We start from the raw sequence: 21,802 nt of genomic DNA on the forward strand, positions 1-21,802 counted from the left end.
TCTAAAAAGTGTTAGATTTGGCTGAAACGTCAGCCATGTTTCGAGAAAAGTTTGTATTTTGTGTTTTTGAACTATCATCATCCCATTTAAGACGTAATGTCATCATGAAGCACTGGTACTCTGTTTCGGCGAGTACTCAAATTTAAGTACTTGTAGAAAGCAGGGAAAATGGCGGTATCGTGCATCCTTCGTTTGTACTGTATTACAACAGCTGCTTCATTGCTTACAAGGGGTCAGCGCAGGCCAACCAAAACAGCTTACGTAAAACAGATCAGTATGAAATCTACATATCCTTATAACGCCACTGAAGGATGAACATGTCCTCAAATTCCCTCAGTGGTGTATACACGATGATGGTGAAAAGAGCAGCCCAACATTTTGGCCCATTATGCCTCACGAGTGAAGAATGTGTTATCCGCTGAACACGAAGGCCTTGGCATATGATTCACATTATCATATGCATTAAGCAACAGTAGAGCGTGCGACATTCTGATTTATGACCATTCAGTTGTTTTCCATTCCCCCTCCTCAAGATTTCACATCTGTATTCGGTTTATATCGCCTTCTTCTGAATCGGACATTTACTTGCTGGATGTATTTTTCGGCACTGATTTTCTTATACATCCAATTGCTCTTTCATTTTGAACTCAAGAATAGACGACAAAACATCTTGTTGAACCGTTTGTATTCTGCATTCCACACATAAATATTTCACACGATAGAGCACTTCCTAACGTCTTCAGGTGGCATTTTTACAGCCGGTCCTGAAAGTTGAACATGTTTTGTACTACAGTGGCCTTACACACACAGTCAGGCAAAAGCGCTGATGTGCTCAAATGTAAACACAAACTGTATGTGCGCACCAACTCAGCACACATAGTAACCACCCCTACTAATGAATCACCTGGAGTGGAAAACCAACAGTGGAAAATTTCCTGAGGCCCAAATGAAACTTTGATTTGAAAGCAGCCATCCATCAATGGACCTTGCATGCTGCACTACAAACCTCACAAGCACAGGCAAATACTGACACACAAGAGGAGAACATTTTTATGAGAGAGATGGACGCAAGCTGGGACGCAAGCTGGGACGCAAGCGTGTGGCTGGCTTGTACAACTTGATACAAAAGGATGCTGAAACGTGAAAAAATTCTTGAACGCTACGAGGCTCTTTCCAACCCAGGTGTTAGTCATAACACTCACAGGGGCATTTTATTGAGGTGCCAAAGCTCTGAAGTCATGCAGCCTGACTCATTGGCATACTTTCACCCAGCTAGCGCTACCATTACAATTTACACATACAGTATTCCAAGACATGTAAAAAAAAAAAAAAAAAAAAAAAAAAAAAGAAATGCGAGATTGTATGCCATTACCAAAAGACTATTCAGCTACATTCTAATGCTAACGATTTAATGGGCTGGAACACCAAACGGGCATCGCTCTCTGAACAAAGGGCATCATTTTTGTCATGAGAAACCCTTTCACACTACCCCCAGCCACACTAAAAAATAAACAAACCAGAAACCTGAGTATGAGGCCAGTGCAATGTCATGAGTGATCATCACACCCATTCATCTATGTAACCAAACTGATCAGAAGGCAATCCCAGGTTGTTTGAAAATTGAGCACTGAGTAGCATTTAATCCCATGCAAATTTAGTGAAACACTACACCACCAACGGGCCCAACCAGTGATTTCCACTTACCATGCATTGAAAAAAAAGCATCTTGAACACTTGTAATGGTTACGCAGTGTTAGGTTGTAATGTCAACAATAAAAACATTATTTTGGAGTCTTAACACAATTATTAGAATTTAGAATTAGTTTTCCTTTCTGAAAAACACAAGAAATTGTGAATTGTCTCCTTAACAAGAGGTACTTCCGTCATCTCAAGGAGTCATGTTAAGTACTGCCAAACTACATCAAAAATAAACCCAATTGCATAGTTGGATGGGCCACAGATCAGAGCGGCTGTTGCATGATGGGATTTGTGTATTTCATGCCTCATTCTGTCTTCATGTGCACCCTGTTATACTTTTTTTTTTCTCAGTCCATCTGTACCTGTTTTAGTCCAGGTAGTAATTCATCCAGGAGAATTCTGTTCATTTCAGCTTCTTTAAAACTGTCACTGAACAATGCTCTTGGGGAGTGAAAATACTGAGGCCCTCGTCATATTGTTAGAAGGTGACTTCTAGCTAGCTAGCTAGCTAGCTAGCTAGAGTGTTGATGACTTTGTCTTTCAGTTACTGTTGGAGAGGATCAAGTTGTCAAAGTCGAATGCTCAAAATATATAGGAGCACATATATTAATTAGGCTAAATGAACTTGAAAAGAAGTGGTTTAGAACACTTCGCTTGCTTTAATTTGTAACACATTTTTGGTATATGAACTACCGTTTAGCTAATCAAATGTTGCTAATCAAGCTAGATACAACTTGAAAAGACTTTTATTAAAAAGTAAGTGGCATCTACTCATAAAAGTTTCGTTTAAAACTCAAATAAGTAACTCAACTCAAACACTAAAAGAAAAACTCAAGTAGGATGAAAACAAAAACTCAAGTAGGATTTACTTGCAAATTTATACTTCACACCTTGAAATCCTAAGTTGTTTTAACAAAGAATATGTTTTTTAAAACTACTTGATAAATTGATGCAATTAGTTGCCTTCCATTTTCAAAGTAGATTAAGCTCCATTTTTTTTTAAAGATGAAAAAAATAGGGATATACGTATTGAAAAGGCGGAGCTCGCTCCCATTCATTTGAATGCAACTGGCGTGGTATGAATGCTGCTCGCGTACATTTTTACCATAAGCCTCGCTAGTTCAACCACAGGGACATGAAATTATAAAAATTGTGAAGTATTGTTGTACAACACAATATGTGTACTGTACTGTATTTCTATCACTTGGCAGCGCGTGGTGGGTGGCTGTGTCTCGCTCCGGAAATTTATTTTTCGCCTTTGTGAAATCTTATTTTGATTGCTTATATTTTGTGACCTCGCCACATTGTGCAAGTTCGATTCCAATTTTGAATCGCCACAAAACCAGTGGCCGAGACTCGGCCTCTCGTGCAATCTCGTGGCAGTGCGTGCGTGTTGAGTGGAGTTCCACCGTATCGCTCAGTGTGCGACGGCCCTGAGACAATCACAACAGTCTAGTTTCTATAAATTCAATGCCCTGAGAAGGAAAGGACATGGATGAATGAGAATATTCACAGGCATATAACAGTTTTGGTGGACGAGAGTTTCTGGTTTTGAATCTCGGCTTCGACTTTGCTCTGTGGGATTTTCATGTAGGGCTTCCATGAGTAGATCATGGACGGACAGACTGACTTTGAAAGGACCTTTGGACATCGTGAGCATATTCACAGATCATGGAACACAAATCTCTTCAAATGACTACGGTTGCCACTTTGCTAAAGAAATGATCATAGGAAATCACGGATCGCTCCAAAAGATAGTCACCACCATAGCATGTAGTGCGACTAGATCTTGTGAGTTAACTGCTCGTGATGCTTATTACTGTATATTACAGATATTTCTTTGGATTACCTTTACTTCCCTTTTACTGCAGCAATCAGCTGCACCTTTCCTCCACGCTCCTACCTTTCATTCTCCGTTTTTTTTCTGCTGATGTTCTCTCGCTCCACTGGCCCATTATCTGCCCTCTTTGACTCCTGCTACGATCTAGTCCTCAACCATGCCCAGCCACATCTTTTTCTTTCTCTCATGTTACCCCTTCCATCTCCTGCTGGCAAATGCAATCAATTCCCCACTGTCAACATAACTTGCTCTAATCATACAAACCTTTAAGATACAGTGAAAGAACCGTACACTGAACAGCAGGAGCTATATCATACAGTTTTTGTTTTGTGGATTATTTCACTGCTCAACCAACGGTGGTTAATTAATTAAAGAGCGCGCCCGCACCGTACATTCGGGTACTTCAGTGACTTGACTCCACTTTTGATTAAGGAGTCTCCATATCTTTCTTCAAAGACGAGTAAAATTACAAAAAAAAAAGAGAATTCCTCCAGACTGATCTGAGTTGGCATAGATTTTCTGTCAATAGAAACAGGCAGGCTGGATGAATATTTTCCATCAGTCATCCATTATATATTTGCCACAAAATGTCATCGGTTCTAGCACTGGCAGATGCATTTTTGAACTGGAAATTGCTTATGATTGATTAGTACGGGAATGATGTAGCATTTGGATTCCTTTGAAAGCTGCTTGTTAGTTGAGCTTGGTTTTAATGATGCATTTCCTTGACTGTCCTTTTCTAGATTTTCGGTTCATTTCTCAAGTTTTGGCATCGCCAGTTATCCTCTTCTCTATTTATAATTTCTCATTGAATCTTGGACTCAAACACTCTACTGTGCCGGGGAAGATGCATTTTCCTCTCTCTGGGAATGACGTTAGTTTTGCTCGTTTAGCTCCATCACTCAGGGATGTTTTATGCATATCAATTATTGTTGCGTGTAATATTTTTACTGAGATCTCTCTTGCGTAGGACTCTACAGCACCATCTGCACAGAAAGCCAGTATGGCTTCAGTCTACTGTACGTTACATCATCTTTTCAATTTGTAGATTTTGGACCCTCACATCATTACCAGCAAGTAAGGGACTTGGTTTCAGTAACTTCAAAGAGCTCTCAACATCGCAGTCCTATGCATGTACTGTGCAGCAGCACAATGAAAACAATGGCAAAGAGGGAACAGAAGTTCATGATGCTTTGGAAGTCTTCTCTGTCCCTCCGCATCCGAAAGCCGTGCAGTGCAGTGCAGTGGAGTGTGCATGTGTGTGTGTTTATGTGTGCGTGTTGAGCTGTGAAGGGAAGCCTGTTGCGAGCGTGCAGCTCGTCTGCCTGAACACGTGAGCGGGAGAAAGACCCAGATGTGAAGCTAGAGACGAGGGGGGAGGCGGGGGAGATTAGGGCGGATGTGATAAGAGAGAGCTGATCTGCCTGTCAGCTATGGATGGCGCTCGCACACGCGCACGCGCGCACACACACACACACAAAGACTTGCTCAGCTGTGGTGAGCACTGAAGAAATCAGAAACACTGCTACCACACGCATTCTCAGTCTTCGGCTGGGCAAGAGCTCATTTTAAAGCTGACTTATTGTGTTGAACAAACAGGCCTCCGTGTTTCTGGTGGCGTGCCCATGACTGGAAAACCATCGTGCGGCCTCGCATCCAAGCACAGACACAGATCAGCATATCAAATGAGCTACTTTGGAATTCCCTGTAGATTTGATTCCGAGGGGGGTAGCTACAACGGTGAGCGGCCTTTCCCTCCATGCATTGCTCTCATTAGTCAATCTCTTCCTGATTAAATAAATTGTAGCCTAAGGCGGTATTGGGTTGTGAGCGGATGCAGAGCATAGTGAGGAAGGATCTTTCAAAACTTGGTTACGCTTAAAAACGCAGACAGGAGGCCTTAAATGGGAGGTAAACGAAAAAATGTACTTTGAAAAAAGAAAAAAAAAAAAAAAAAAAAAATCAAGATTTGAAATGTGCCCCTGCAGTCTAAACAAGGTATTGCGGATAATACTGCATTTGTGGACAAAGAACTACGCCGCTTAATCCATCCATTTTCATCACTTCAAGGAGTCGCCATTTTGGCCAACAGCGCTCTCTGCTGTCGATTGAATTTGACATCACGACTGCCCTTGGGCTCGCACTGCCATTGTCATGTGAACAAACCCAGAAAAAAAGGTGAGCTGTCAGGCGATGTCAATTTCAGTCAGCAGCACAGGACGGTATTGGCCAAAATGACAGCACAATGAGAGGGATGAAATTGGATAGCTTAATCTGTTTAATTCTTCTTCCGCAAATGCAATACTGTATTAATCAGAATACCATGTTTAGACTAGTGGGGGCACATACTAGAGATAGACCGATATCCTTTTTTCAGGGCCGATACCGATTATTAGTAGTCAAAGGGGGCCGATAACCGATATTTGGAGCCGATATTCATATAAAATATTGGCATCAAAATCGTAAGAAAAAATTACTCTTAACTTTGTTGCAACGTCTTAAGCACGTTTATTGAACAATGTTTCAGGTTTGCATAATGTTTTTTTTTCAACTATTATTATTATTATAACAAGAATTTTGGGGCAATATACATCTCTGTTATAACATTCGGACAAAAAGTTCAGGGAGCACCCAGGGTTGTCAGCATGTCTTAAAAAGTTAAATGAAAACTTAAACATTAGCACCATGTAGTTTTCTACAGTAAATGAAGTCGTCCAAAATGTAATAATGACAGAAATGGTAAACTTTCACATATCTTTGTTTTCATTTCCACAGTTTTAAATTGATTTATTATCGGCCAGCAGAGTTTTAAAAAAGGCTGATGCTGATATTCGTCAAAAAGGGAAATATCGGTGCCGATAATCGGTCTATCCCTAGCGCATACAACAAATACTTGCTGACAAAAAATCTTTTAGTTTCATTCCCCCCTTGCTGCCAATAAATGCAGCATGAAAATCCTGACCCTGATTTTTGGGGGATTTTTTTTTCCCATACCAGTGAGTGAGTCGTGTTTAATACGCCATTTTGAAAGGGGAACTGTGATCATTTTACTGCTGAATGGGTGGAGTGGACTTATTCCCTCATATAGTAGAGTGTCGTGCAAAGGTGTACGACAAATTTCTTTGGAGCATCTCCGACCAAACTATTTTCTTATTTAGGATAAATAATTGTATTTGAAAATACAATGTATGTTTCAGGGTAATTCCGTGTGACACTTTGGTGAATGTCTGAATGAGTGTAATTGTCTCATTACAGTTACATCATTGGATGTATACACATTGCTTGAAAAAAAAACAGATTTTATTTTGATGAGCTGTCTATGTTCATTCTGGTGGTAAAACACTTTCACGCATTCTATTCACTGCATAATCCCACTTCACTTCAAAGCACCACTAAGCGAGGAAGATTTACCTCTCGTTATTAGAACCTCTCTTCTTGTTGGTTGTTTACGCCTAAATCCACAAAGCATTTGAAATCCATTTCTAACAGACTACTGTTTAAGCAAGAGGGTGTCATTTTTTCACTTCTTCCCTTTCCTCTCAGGCGACACACACACGTGGCAGATGAAAGAGGCGCTATAAATAATGAATTCTGAATGGATAAATAATACATGAAAAGCAAAGCAGAGGAAGGTGGCACTTTCCTGGTGTGTCACCTGGCATCGATGCCAATGTTGCAACTCGTAGGTGACAATTCAGAAAACAAGAGATGAATGAAAGCCCAGAAACGAACCTTAATTAAAATGGATTATCCGTGTGCAGTCATGGAGTCTAAATAACTATGTTGCATACATGTATGTATTTCTCTGAGAGAAACACTTCATTTTAATGTGTAAGAGGAAGCCGAATCAGCGAAGAAGTGCACACACGCATGTACGCTGAATGAAAGTGAGGCTTAACCTTACCTTCTTTTCTTTAACTTCTTTAATGTTAAATAGGTAAAAAAAAAAAAAAATCGGTGAAAATGAAATACTTTTTCCAAACAAACACTTTTCAGCTACATCGCCCAGCCGTACTAAGCAAATTTGTTTCAAAAGGCGTTTATTTAATCATTATATTATCCAGTTTGTTTGACCTTTTCATAGTTGCATTGACCTCTGATTAAAAGTTAAATACATGTTAAAGGAAATGATCTAAATTTAACTTTTTTCTCTGGGACCTTATTTTGAATGGTAAAAAATAAATAAATAAAATAAAATAAGAAAAAATCAATAATTATAGCTTTTGATCAGAGCTGGGCATCACCTAACCGCCACCGAGTTCCCAACTGCACATTTAAACGACCCCCATGGTCCCAGTCCGACCCTCGTCGGCGACAGCCAATCAGCGTCGAGAATGTAATCTTCACGTCACACGCAGGTGTCACACGAGCAGACGTCACTAAACAAATAAAAATTATCAAAAACAACTGACACACGCGCGCACAGCGTGATGATCGGTGAAATCAAAACAATATGTGGCACGTCATTGCGTCTGTGGGACCGCAACGGTACACAACACCGTTTTATTTTGGGTTTTTTTTCTTACTTTGCTACTTTGCACCTCCGTGCGACGTGGTCCAGGTTAAGACCGTTCTCGACGCCGTTTGGCTGACTCGGACCGACTGGGACCACGTGGGTCGTTTAAATATGCAGACGAGAACTCTGTGGCGGTAAAGGCGATGCCCAGCTCTGCTATCGATCAATGTGACATCCTTATATCGTGATACACTTTTCAGCCATATCGCCCAGACCTAACCAATCGGGTATGTGAAAGTACAACAATTGATCATTGAGTGTGGCTCTGGTCCGTGGGCAGGGCAGCGATCAATAAGGGCAAGAAGAAAGGAGGATGCTGAGTGTTGTGCATGCGAAGACCTTGGCTTTGCCCTTGTTGATGTAAGTAAGACTGCGGCAGGTTGAAAGGATTGAAATCTAAACCCTTCCCTGGGGTTTCCTCCCCTCCCTGCAAGCACCTTCCCCTTTTTAGTGCGAAAGCGATATTTGACAAAGCATTTTAATATTTAAAGAGAACTAATAGCCGCAATGCCCTACGAACTTGTTTACTTTTTAGTCTGTCCATTATTTGCTCCGAGAGTGTATAATCCGTTAAAAACACATCTTCCTATCTAAGGATCAACTTTAAATGTCATCTTGGAGGGGAGATCTTGAGAAGTGCTTTAAGTAATGCACTGTGATTAGATATAATAAACATCTTTATTCCCATAACAACTGTGCATCCAAACGCATTGACAGAATGCTTTCACTAGCGCAGGTTCATTTAGTTAATTCTAATTATCAATGAACATAGTAATCAATTAATTTGATCATTAAGAACCTTGTAAAATGTGTGGAGTTGATTTTTGATTAACTGAGGCAAAATGGAGTGCACTACTTACACAACTGCGATCAGTAGAGGTGCTGCTGATTCACATGACTACTTTGTTGACTGTTGATGAGCATCATGACGTCAACTATGTGTAGTTGAGCCACATGTAACTTGTCAATGCAACACCCGTGTTGAAAAAGGAGTTTAGAATTTTTGGATTAGGTTTAGATTGATATGATAACTCTGGAAATTAGATTAAAACAAACATCTAAATATTAGGGCTCGGTATTGCCAATAACCTCATAAGCAATGCGTATCAAGATACAGGGGTCACGATACAATATGTATCGCGATACATGTGTATCCCGATTCACCTTCAAGGTGATACGCATGTCAATATTTTACATTATTTTACATTACTTTACATAGTATTTTAAGAAAGTCATATGTATACCCAAATGATATTTTTATGGCTGGATGGCAAATATGTTTTCTTCCTCTACTGTAAGGAGTGCTTCCGTTTTACTGCCAGTTCCACGCCTGGTTGAGATGTGTGCGCACTGCACTGGAAGGAGCAGCTTTCAGAGACACACCGGGAAACCTTTTGAATGAATGTGCAAAATCGATTCTGAAGCCTCTGTATCAATACGTGTATTGTGAAGAGGCGCGCAGTCATGTGATCCCGCATCGATTCTTTGAGCAGACTACTAATAAAAATCATTAATTTCATTGTGTAAAAAAAAAAAGAAAAAAAAGTGCATTACTAATTTAAATATATTTTATTTCAGCAAACAAAACAAAAAACACCCCCCAAAAAATAAAATAAAATAATCAAGGAACAGCCAATAATCCATAACGAACTACTATACCATATTGGATATATTGGACCCTAACGCACAATACTGCCTCCTACAGGACTGGAGTGGGAGATTTGAAAAATAGAAAGGCAAGAACGAGTGTTGGGCCCTACACCTCACACCTCTGACATGCCATCATGTCAATGTCAAACATTAGCCATTCATCTCGTCTCACCTCTCTTCTGACTCAGCTCCACCCCTCCAAGTTGGAAAAATCTTGTCTCCACATTCGATGTTGTTGTGGTTTATACTGAACATCAACACAGGAAAAAGGTGGTGGAAGAGTAAAAGGGCTTTATGAATTTACAATTGTTAAGGGACATATTAGGGAAAATTGGCTTTTTAATTGCTTGTCTAAAAAGTCTCTCAAGTGCCTGCTCACCCACGTGTAAAATTACACAACCAAGTACAATTTTTTCAAGCTGCCGATTTCCAAAGAAGTGTCTGTGAGCTCTTCCAAATTTTGTCGAATTATGGTATATTTGCGTTTGGCGATCAGTCAACTGCATGCGCCACACACATCCGTGTTCACAGTTTGGTGATGAGGTCACGCCTTCAAGCAGGGTTTTTTTTTTCGTTATGGGAGCTTGCCAGGTCTTCACAGTTTGCGTTCGATTTTTTTCTGGCTCAATGGGTAGCCAGCTCCCTAGCGCCGCCCCTCGTTGTCATGGTAATGAAAGCCATACGGCAGGGTAAGTAGTGGCTCATTTGCATGTAACATTACAACCACCCTGAAACAGGCATATTTCAGCAAGAGAAAAAAAAAAAAAAACTTTTTAAATTTGAAAAAATGCATGTCTTCTTTAAGACAGCACTGTGAAGTAGTGGTTAAGACGTCTGCCTCACAGTCGAGAAGTTGTAGGTTTGAATCTCGGCTCGGGTCTACCCTGCCTCTGGCCCAAAGTCAGCTGGAGAGAGGTTGCAGCTCACCCTTGACTCTATTAAGGACAAGTGCTATGGAAAATAGATGGATGAATATTCTGCGAAAGGTATGGAGTGCTCTTGATATAATTTCCCCGGCAGTCTTTGTTTAATACCACAGCCAGTTAGTTTCTGACAGTAATCACACACATCTGCAACTGAAAATGTGTGCAATCAATGCCACAGGCAAAAAGATAGAATTAAAGATGCTGTACTGCATCTCTGACATAAACTAGACACACACATAAATGGCTTAAAAGTCTTTTTGAGTCTGGATATTTTCAGCATACAATGACTATGGCATTTACTGTTGTTTGGGGTGGTAGCCACACAACAGAAATGTACATTGAATACATTGGATAACATTTTGTAAGGTTACTTTCTTTTGTTGTTATTGCAATTGCAACATTATACAAGCACTAAAAAGGAAGTATTTAATCAACCTAACTTGGATGACAGCAAAACCAACAAACACAAATTTCAATTTCAATTTTAGGCAAACAGTGACTGCATTTTGTCATATCGTCGCTGTCATGTGAAAAAAACTTACCTCCATTTTGTTTTTCATTTTCTTATTTTTTAGCTGAATCATGTTTCCCCCGTTACAGAAATCGCATTAAAGTGAAAATTTAAAAAGTTTCCAAAATCGGAGATAAGTGTTTTTCACAGAACAGCAACGATATACTGTATTGGCCTTGGTTAAGGTCTTATAAAGGTGTTTCAGGAGCCTCATTATCATTACTTGAGACTTACACAACCTACTGTGTATGTGAATATCGCATTAAAGAATTCTGTCATAATATAAACAGAGATTAGATTAATATGCAAATTACTTCATGAAGTCAGGAAATGGGGATGAAAGTATTTCACATCAAAGTGAAAGTGCAGGACGAGCTAGGTATTGGTCGTCCTGCATGAGAGGTATGGATGTGAAATACACCAGACTTCAAAGGCTGCAATATGCTTGGAGGGGAAAGGCGGCATGAAAACACTAAACACTGGGGCATCTGTACCATGTGGGTGCCGTGTGTTTATTTTTACACTAGCTGTAAATATTTGCAGAAACCTGTACGTGAACCTGTGAGATTATGGTAATATGCAAGCATACCATTTATATTGTACGTGAATATTTTTCTGCATATTGATTGATTGATTGATTTATTGAACATACAAACACATAAAGGCATAAAACAAAAATCAAAATGAAAAAAAAAGAATCAAGATTATATGGTAAAAAGGAGTAGGAAACGGTAGAAAAACTTATCAAGTCCTAGCCATTTTTCTCTATAAACTATGAGCTATAATTTGTTTTGCAAGAATCTGTAGGGATGCCTTTCTTTGATAACATTTCAGAATTAAGTGTAAGTAATAAACAGATAAAAATGTGACATTTATTATTGCACACAGTAGGGTTGGCCGATGATCAAGTTTATCAATTAATTCAAGTTTATTTGTAAGGCCACTTTTGTTTTAATCGATAGCAGATACCAGCCTAGACTGTAGTTTAGTGGGAAAAGGTGTAGGAAAGAAAAAAAGCGGATTCCATAGTTCAAAGTGTGTCCTCGGTGACACGCAGTGCTGACACTGAACATGGCAGCGACCAGAGAGAAGCAAGTTTACGATAGCACCTTTTATTGTTTTTTGATTGGTTGACTGACTGAAGTTGATTTCGAATGGGCAGTCATAAAACAAGAACCGTAAAAACAAAACAAAAATCCACAATATAAATATCTCAAATGAGAACATGTACTGCTAGTCTGAAAAGGAGTAGGAAGAAGTCATTATTCCCAAAGAAAATAAATTCATAATCAACAATTGAATGCCAAGTTAGTGACTTTTCTCACCCTTCAGTAACTTTTTTTTTTCAAGTAACTAAGCAAAAAAGCAGCGTTTTCACTACGTCGGAAACTTTTGACCCGAGGTATGTGCTTCCAAGCCGCAAATACTTGTATAGTTTGACAACTCACTATATTCTATTAAATTGTTGAACATTTGAATTGCTAATTTATTAAGGATCATGTCCACATATGTTTTTACAAAGGAGAAGATTTTAGATTTAAGAGGAAAAACTCCTTTTCAGATTGTCAGTAAAATTTAAAAAACTGTTATTTCTTTATAAGTTGATACAAGCTAAAGCGGGAAGGGGAAACTAATTTCATTGTCGTTTGCATTTTCTATAAGCAAAGTAGAAAAATTTTATAAATGGGAAATCCGATTTTTGTGGGAAAAGGCCATACTGCCCTGCCCTAATACGACAGTATCTTAAATTTTCAGATTTAGAATATTGGCACATTGGCATATGGAATATGGCACCTGGTGTGATGACTGCTGCACCCTCTCTGTGTCACTAACCTCATCAAAGTTGCTCTTCCACACCATCACCTGCAGGTCAGTGCAAAATTGTCACATCATTTTCCAAACACAGCATGTACATGAATGGTTTTAGGGATAGTTTTCGCTATAAAATGCATCTTAACAGGCTGGAACAGAGTGATCACCTGTTCATCAGAGCCTCCAGAAGCGAAGTACTCTCCTGTTCTGGAAAAGGCCACACAATTTACCGGACCCTGTGGAGAAATAGAGGCGAGATCACATTGTGTTTTTGTCTTACCTGACGACTCCTCTGCTAACTACTGAACCTGCATGGGGGCACGGGGAACCAATAAAAAAAAAGCAGAGCCGCAGGTGGGCAGGGGTCAAACTCTGGTCAGAGCCAGCAATGAACACCTGGGGGTGTCAGGATAAAGGAATGGAAACAAAAGACACACAAGGAGAGTGGAAATAATAAAAAGGGAGCTGCGTCCTATGCGCGGCTGGCACCCAGACAGGCCGGTTTGTGTGAGGAATGCTTTCCCAGAAGCACCTGAGCGAAGCAGACAGTGTCACTATGGCAACCCGACAACATGACAGACAGTATGTTCTGTTTCTGCTCTGACTAATGCCTGCTGCCAGGCTGGCACTTGCCACGGCTAGACAAACACACAGTACTGTACTTTTTTTTGGGGGGGGGGGGGGGGGGTAGACATTCAATGATACGTGGATTCTTCAACTCTTTACTCCAACAGTGACTTGTACACTCTAAGAACAGTTGGATTAAAAATAACACAAATTTGGGTAAAAATAAAAATAAAAAATGGACCGATCCACTACTTGGGTCAAATTGACCCAACTTTCTGGGTTATTTTTGGAAAAAACAACCTAAGAAATGGGTAGTTTTGTACAAAACAACCTAGAAAGTGGGTCAAATTGACCCAGTTAGTGGATCGGTCCATTTTTGATCCAAAATTGTGTTATTTTTAACCCAACTGTTTTTAGAGTGTGCCTGCCTCCATCCCATAACCTGGACATTGCCTGAACACAACTCTACCTTTCACCCTAAAACTGCATGGCTCATGATATATAATTTCAGGAACAACTTGACATCATTCATGAGGTTTGCTCCCCACCATCTTATTCCTTAGCTTTATGTAGTGATGAAATCAATGGCAGGACCACTAGATTACCTCATTTGTGTGTTCTGACACATGAGTGCAGCATACAAATGAAAACGGAGGTCCGCACCACATAACGCTTCACACTCTACCTGTAGAAGCACCATCAAAAGTGGTGTTGGGGAAGCCGTTACATTAACCTTCACACCCTTACTGATGGGGAGAGGCAAATAATACAGTGAAACCTCTATGCAACGCCGCCGCAATCTTTTTCAGGATGCAGGCTGACCACTGATTTGAAATAATTTTCCCAAAAGGCATAACAGAAATTGAATAAACCCATTCCACGGTGACACTGTCTCCACTATAAAATATTTGTTGACTGTAAAGACAATGTTTTAAGGAACGTTTTTGAACAGGCATTCTAATCTATCTATGATTGTGGTGACGAATGGGGAGGAAGAATGCAAGCAGCTGTACATTATTATTATTATTATTTTTGATGACTTAGTCATATTGTACTGAGCAGCCTGGACAGAAGATGCATGCACCGAAAAGACGACCGCGTGGCTAATTTGCATGAGACCAGGCCAACTTGCTGCTGTGATTATTAATTGCAGGGACAACTGGTATGCGTTGTGGGTGGCGAGGGTCTGTTCTCAGCTGTTATTTAAGTGTAAAAAGTAGAAACACAGTAGAAGCATTAAAACTGAAAATCCTGGACGGCTGTCTCCTGCTTTTTGTGTGATTTTAGAAGCCAGATTTTCTTAATTTGATTTCATTTGAATTTGTACTGCGAGAGCTCCCAGCTCCAGCAGATTGGAGTCAGCACTGAGCCAAAAAGAACAATCAGACAAATGGAGAGCGTGTGCAAGAGATGACAACTTCAGCGGTGTGAGAAGCGAGATATGATGTAGTCTTTTTTTTTTTTTTTATTGGTACAAAGAGTGGACTAGTGTGAAGTGAGGTAGAAAGACATCACGCGTGGGACACAAAAATGTGTTAGATCGATACATTTTCACTGGTTGTTGGCCTGCCAGTCCAGTCAGGTCTAAAGTGAGTATATCAAAGCTGTGAGAACAGACAGAGTAGAGTTGACGCTGGACAAAAGGAAGGAGCCAAAACAAAGAGAAGGAAGACGAAGAGGAGGAGGAGAAGGAGGAGAGGATCCACACGAACAGAGGAAGAAACACAGTCCTGTTTCGGAGATGAGTCATTATGAGTGGGCTGCTTGCCTGGCAGGTACTAAAATAAACTGTATACACATGTACAAATTGGGGGTGGGGGGGTGGATTAAATGAACATACTACTTCATGGAAGAAAACATGCAGCTAGTTGACATAAAGAGTGGAGTGCAATGCTCATGATGACCTAAACCTGTCAGCACCAATTTGGTGCCCACGGGCACCAGGTAGCCCCCAAGGAGTGTCCCGCACACCTGGTCTAATAATGCTGTAGCTCACTCGTGATCGGATATCGTGATTACCTAGAAATGTTGTAGAAGTCATCGTTTGAAAATTGCAAAGATTTGTCGAAAGTGTTGCATCTTCGTATTTATTGATGTTTCCTACCTTGTTAGAAAAGTGCTGATTGTCAGAAAGCATTGACATGATCAGTGATTCATAGATGAATATCAACTAATCAATTATTAATAATAACAAAATCCAATGTAACTTGAGAAAATGTGTTATTTCAGAAATGTGTATCAAAACTGGAACTGGGAACATTTTTTATTTTCAAAAAAGATTGGTGACCCCTGACCTGAACCGACAGATTGTCTCTTCCCTTTAGCCTAGCATTATTTGAGTTTACGCTCAGTTTACAGTCCTTTAAAATTCAAGATTTGTCCAGGGTATAAAGTATTTAGGTGTGCATGTGTGCGTGTTTATACCTGGTGTCCGTGCAGTGTGAACAACAGCTTTCCCTCCACGAGGTCCAGTATCTTGGTTGTGGAATCGTTGGATGCGGTGAGGAGGAAATTACCAGACGGATGGAAAGACAAACTGTTCACAACGCCATTGTGGACTACAGAGAACACAAATACACAAATACTGTATTATAAAACTTTCCTCAGCCTTAAATACACTTGTATTGGTCGGGCAGCCTGGCACCACATGAACCTCAGAGGCCTTTTACACATAATTAACCTACCTGCATAATTCAAAGCAATTACGCACATGATCGATTGCAGCAGAATTGCTTGTGTTTTCTCCATTTCCACCATTTTATATGTCCCACCTACTGTATTTTATGCCTCTCCTCACACTGTGCCTTAATGGTGGGTTGACATCATGTTTACATTCACACAAATGATGATGTCAATTGCTCTAGCCTGTGGCAAGCTCTGATAATCACATTTGATTCATGCCGGCATGCACCGAAGTAATTGGATTCTTGACAGAGCCAAATGAGCCCAGCAGGTTTTCCGTGAACCACAGGCGCCCTCTGTTGGCTGAAAGATGATAGAGAACAGCTGATGGCTGTCCTCAACTGCGGTCACTCACTGGCAACAAGATTAATAGAAACACCTCCACAGTGTAATGACAAAAACGGTATCAAAACTTCCTCACTTCTCTGTAGGATGCAAACTACAGGCACAATTTTAAAAAAAAATCAGATGGTAAAATTTTCCCTCTCAAAACTGAGGCATTCATTTTTAATGAAGCGCTCGTATCGAATCGCATTACGTGTTCCGAAGTGGAACACAATCTGTTCCATGATACTGGTTAACCTCCAATTAATATTTTTCTAATTAATTAATTTCTATTTTCCCATAACAAATGATGTAGAGTAAATTCATGTGTTCAAGGCTCACACAGTTGCCATCATGCGACATTTTAAATACCATTTTACCATGCCTAACAGTCGTACTGTACAACAAGTATATAGTTAACCACAGCATGATAAAACAAACACACACACAAAAACATATTACTTGCTACAAAGTCCACACACCCCTGTTCAAATTTTACCAGGGTCATGTAGACTGTCGTTGATTTTTAATCAATTGTATTGCTGATAATGCCCGGAGCACCTTTCCTAAGTTAAAAACATCCATCCATCCATTATCTGTACCGCTTATCCTCACAAGGGTCGTGGGGCGTGCTGGAGCCTATCCCAGCTGTCTTTGGGCAGTAGGCGGGGGACACCCTGGACTGGTTGCCAGCCAATCGCAGGGCACACAGAGACAAACATCCGCACTCACAATCACACCTAGGAGCAATTTAGAGAGTCCATTCAACTTACCATGCATGTTTTTGGAATGTGGGAGGAAACCGGAGTACCCGGAGAAAACCCACGCAGGCACGGGGACAACATGCAAACTCCACACAGGGAGGCCGGGGCCGGGTTCGAACCCACGACCTCTGAACTGTGAGGCGGACGTGCTAACCAGTCGACCACCGTGCCGCCAAGTTAAAAACAATAAAAATAAAATAAAAAATTACATTTCAAAGGTTTTGATTATCACCACATGTTAATGCTCTGGTGCCCACTGAGCTTAAGTTACACAGGAGCATAACTCGACCTTTTCTAGAAAGTTGCCGTGGTTGACCTCCAAACTGTACCACTTTGTGGGCCAGTTGTGAATTTGGAGGTTTCCTTGTATGTGGTTTACAACACATCCACATTACAGATAATGGGGCCGCATCAAAACAACCTAAACAAAACAGAATTTAACCAAGGCACTTAAACCAAGTGAATCATATTTTATTAACACCATAATTTTACGACATCAGTCTGGGAACTTGTGAATTTAATCAACACAATGAAGCGGAGGCGGAGAAAAGGAAGATTGTTACAGGCCAGTGTCATTATCCATTATTAGCTCTGGCAGCTGAAATCCATTAAGGGGAGCTAATGAAAACAACAGAGCAGTAGACAGACAAAATGGCCCCCTCAACATTTGATGTAATGACAATGAAAGAAATCATGAATGCAAACTAATCCAGACACACAGTTGAACGTAACCTTAAAGTTAACGTGCTGTAATGATGTAAAATAATAGCGAGATGGTTTGACTCTTTACCTTGGTAATGTTGCAGCATCTTAAGGGATCGAATGTCCCACACCTTGACCGAATTGTCAGTGCTGGCTGCAGCGATGCATGTTCCACTGGGATGGAAATCCACATGGTTTGCATAACTTGAGGATAGAGGAAAGAAAAATGAACTTAATGAATGAACAAAAACATGTTTGCGTTGGTCAAATTCTTGTAAGGAAGTGATCACCCTGCATGTTCGTAGAAGGAATGAATACATTCCCTGCTGTTTTTGTCCCACAGCTTAATTGTTTTGTCATCACTCGAGGATATAATCAAGCGGTTGTCCGGAGAAAACCTGCAAGAAATGCATGCATGAAATAATGAGGTTGCAGATCAATTAGGGTTCGCAAAACGTTTCATACCTGGCACAGCGGACCCAGTTGATATGCTGGTTGAGGGAGAACAGGAACTTTTGTCGGTGGAGGGCCCACACCTTGACCGTCTTGTCATCGGACGCCGTGACCAGAGACTGACCGTCCCCGGAAAAATTCACACTACGCACGCTGGCCGTGTGAGCCTTGAATACGGTTGACTGAGCCTTCCTGTAAAACCCACAAACATACAAACAGGGGTCTAGCTGCTCAGTACAATATGAGCAATACAACTAAGCACCAAATGCTCTACATTAGCTACAATAATACCTATAAAATGCTATTAGGTGACGGGAATTATATTCACGTTGATCAACAATCTTGGACTTTAAAACCCATCATTATCTAATAGAATGAACCATACATAACATACACGAAAGAAATCAAAAAAACTAATTTTGTATGTGTCCTGGCAGGGGGAAAAAAATAACCTACATGTTGGGCACCCAAAGACGCACAGTCTTGTCTTTGGAGGAGGAGGCCACCAGGTGTCCGGAGGGTGAAAAATGGATGGAGGTGACGGAGTCTTCATGCCCGTCAAAACGATATGCACGCCTCTGAGGTTTCATATTCCAGATCATCACACTGCAGTCTGTGGAGCTTGTGGCTGGAGGATGACGATCCAGGTGTGAATGAGGTTAGGTAAGCAGTTGTCGGAAAACACAAATCAAATTAAAAGAGATTTATAAATGCATAGAGCAGTTACCGATCTGATTCAAGTTGCTGCTGAAGTCCACACTCGTCACGGCATCCTTGTGACCCTTGAAATTACGCTCAAGTGTCGGATCAGGCTATATGGATAGGGAGAGATGAGCTTAAAACATCATGCATGTCTGTCCACAAAAATAACGAAAATATAATGTAGGCAATGCCATAGTATTTGGATACAGTATAGAATGTAGCTCATCTCGAAGGACTCAGACTTTGGAACCACAGGGTCATGGTTTGAGTTCCGCTGCGGGCACACGATTGCTGGAGAGATGATATGCTAGTCTGCAGACTACGGTAACCTTCGCAATGTCCTGTCAGTTTAGTGTTTTTAGACAAGGTGTGTTCCATTTAATGACCTAACTGTCCAGGAATGCATTATCATGAATGTGTATTGTGTGTACACATGTACTCTGTGGCCAGAAATTTGTATTTGCACATTATATCTGCCCGGAGACCAGAGACGAATGATTAATTGGTCACTCATTTTTTTTGTCTAAATATAATTTCTATTTATAATTTTCCCCCTGCTTTTATTTCAACAATAGTAATAGTAACTGCCACTATTATTATTATTATTATTATTATTACAATTTGCATCATTATTTTTTTCCACCTAATCATCTACATCTGGGATGGGCAACACTTGATTATTTGTCCATTTTTGTCATGCATCTGGTTAGGAAATGCGTGATCCTCTGTGGCCCCAGAACCGCCCCCCTCTCCCGCAAACCCTCCCATGCATGTTGACAAATTGTGACCCACGCCAGCATTTTAGCTGCCCATCCCTGATCTACATTGATTACAATGTATCTACACACACGGACACACAGTGCTTCGATGACTATAATTTCTTCCCATTCCAATAGAAACAAAAAATATTAAAAATGTGTGCCTAATATAGCAGTTCATCATTATCAGCCTTATACCCGGATGATGGCGCTGTTCCGATTGGATTTGCTCCCACGCGACGAAGAAGAAACTCTTTCACATTTGGTCGTCCCTGGCATTTGTCTTTTCGGACCAGCTTTATGCATCCATCGCAGCATTGCGAGTAGTCGTTCGACGCATTCTTCATAAAAAGTTGACGACTCGGGTGATACATTCCAATGCAAAGGGGAGCTTCTTAGACCGGCTGACATGCAAAACGCGAGGCAACGAGCGTGCATGTAACCAACGGTGTTGTCAAGGAGACGTAAGTCCGTGACACTCGCGTGCGAAGTGGACATAAAGACTTGTTTTGCCACGCCAGAGTGGATTTTTCGTGGCATGGCCGAGCTGCACATCATAGGTCAGCTGGTTGGGGCCACGGGCTTCCCTCGGAACAGTCTCTTTTGCAAATGGGGGGTTCACACTGGCGGAGGGTGGCGTCTTCTCTCCGGCTTGAAGCAGGGCCAAACTCAAGTGGACAGCCCCCAGACGGGAGACATGGCGTACTGGTGCCATCCCATTGACCTGCATTACGCCACCAAGGGTCTCCAAGGGTGGCCCAAGATCCACCTCCAGGTGTGGCACCAGGACTCGTTCGGTCGGTGCGAGTTGTTCGGGTACGGCTACTGCCACGTCCCCTCCAGCCCGGGACATCATCGAGTCAGCTGCTGTACGTGGAGACCCCTCGGCTCCTGGCAGGAGGAGCTGTCACGAATGTTTGTCGGCGGGGGGCCGCAGCTCAGGAGCCCCGATCTCATCTACAGCGGGGCGGACAGATACAGGCTGCATACCGCGGCCATGGGCACCGTCGAGCTGGAGCTCGGCATCATCATGAGACACTTTGACAAATACGGCGTCGAGAGTTGACACAAAAAAATCAGCTGCTTCTTTTTGTGCCCTTTTTTTCTTATATGAGAATTTTTAGATATGAACTACCGAATAAGAGTTGCACAAAGTTATTAAAGGGGTTATATTCAGCTCAACACAGTCATGTTTTTGTTCTTTGGTGAAAGAACCAATCAATAAAATATTAAAAACATATATAAAGGTATACTTGGAATAAATATGTTGTATTGTCACGTTTGAGGCTTGAATATGATACATTTTCATTAAATTACCTTAAATATATTCCCCAAATCCCTGTCTTATTTTCCTATCAAAAATTACTGGATATTTGACAGACATTTTACACCATTACACCTGACCTTCCGCGTCATTTTAAACGGCCCCTGAAGGCTTAGCACAATGTGTCCTTAACTTCGGTTTAAAACGAGCCATGAAAACGCTAACACCCAAATGTAGGAGCAATTATGTAATACGCTGGGGCACTTGTTGGGGTTCCCCTCACAGAACAGTTAAGGGATAAAAAGTATAACTGCCTGACATTGTAGCCCTGCGGCAAATCCATAAACAGCTGTAGAAAATATATGGAGCTATTGCTTAAGTTTTCATTTATCTTTTGAAGACATGCTGATGACCCTGTGAGCTCCCTTTTTTGTTAGAATTTGACAACAAAGATGTACAGTATATTGGCAAACATTTATAATACTAATAACCCAAAAAAATCAATATTATTCAAATCTGAAAAACTGTTAAATCCATACCGTATATGGTTAAAGACGTTTTAACAAAGTTAAGAGTGAATTTTTTTTAGATTTTGAAACCACTATTTTATTTTTTGCTGCAAATGAATATCGG

The 21,802-nt window shown here is 40.8% G+C and overlaps 2 protein-coding genes across 2 annotated transcripts in view; one reads left to right on the forward strand and one right to left on the reverse strand.

The window, feature by feature from the left end:
* poc1a (POC1 centriolar protein A) overlaps positions 1 to 21,802 on the reverse strand; it is a 33,105-nt gene that overhangs the window by 8,568 nt on the left and 2,735 nt on the right. Inside the window, exons 2-9 of the mRNA XM_086041342.1 lie at positions 19,173 to 19,257; positions 18,902 to 19,073; positions 18,458 to 18,637; positions 18,283 to 18,390; positions 18,081 to 18,196; positions 15,945 to 16,078; positions 13,121 to 13,189; positions 12,975 to 13,004 (exon numbers count right to left, since the gene is read on the reverse strand). Coding sequence (XP_085897468.1) covers positions 12,975 to 13,004; positions 13,121 to 13,189; positions 15,945 to 16,078; positions 18,081 to 18,196; positions 18,283 to 18,390; positions 18,458 to 18,637; positions 18,902 to 19,073; positions 19,173 to 19,257 — 894 coding nt within the window. The remainder of the gene's footprint in view (positions 1 to 12,974; positions 13,005 to 13,120; positions 13,190 to 15,944; positions 16,079 to 18,080; positions 18,197 to 18,282; positions 18,391 to 18,457; positions 18,638 to 18,901; positions 19,074 to 19,172; positions 19,258 to 21,802) is intronic.
* On the forward strand, positions 20,112 to 21,232 carry LOC147141953 (B9 domain-containing protein 2). The gene has a single exon (XM_086041343.1). The coding sequence runs from the start codon at positions 20,444 to 20,446 to the stop codon at positions 20,969 to 20,971; it is 528 nt and encodes a 175-aa protein (XP_085897469.1). The 5' UTR covers positions 20,112 to 20,443; the 3' UTR covers positions 20,972 to 21,232.

The sequence above is a fragment of the Filicampus tigris genome, chromosome 9 (assembly GCF_054856515.1).
Source record: "Filicampus tigris isolate MCC_2025a chromosome 9, RoL_Ftig_1.0, whole genome shotgun sequence".
NCBI classification, from domain to species: Eukaryota; Metazoa; Chordata; class Actinopteri; order Syngnathiformes; family Syngnathidae; genus Filicampus; species Filicampus tigris.

Coding starts and splice junctions, on each gene's coding strand:
- LOC147141953 (XM_086041343.1), top strand. CDS start 20,444: ATGGCCGAGCTGCACATCATAGGTCAGCTGGTTGGGGCCACGGGCTTC.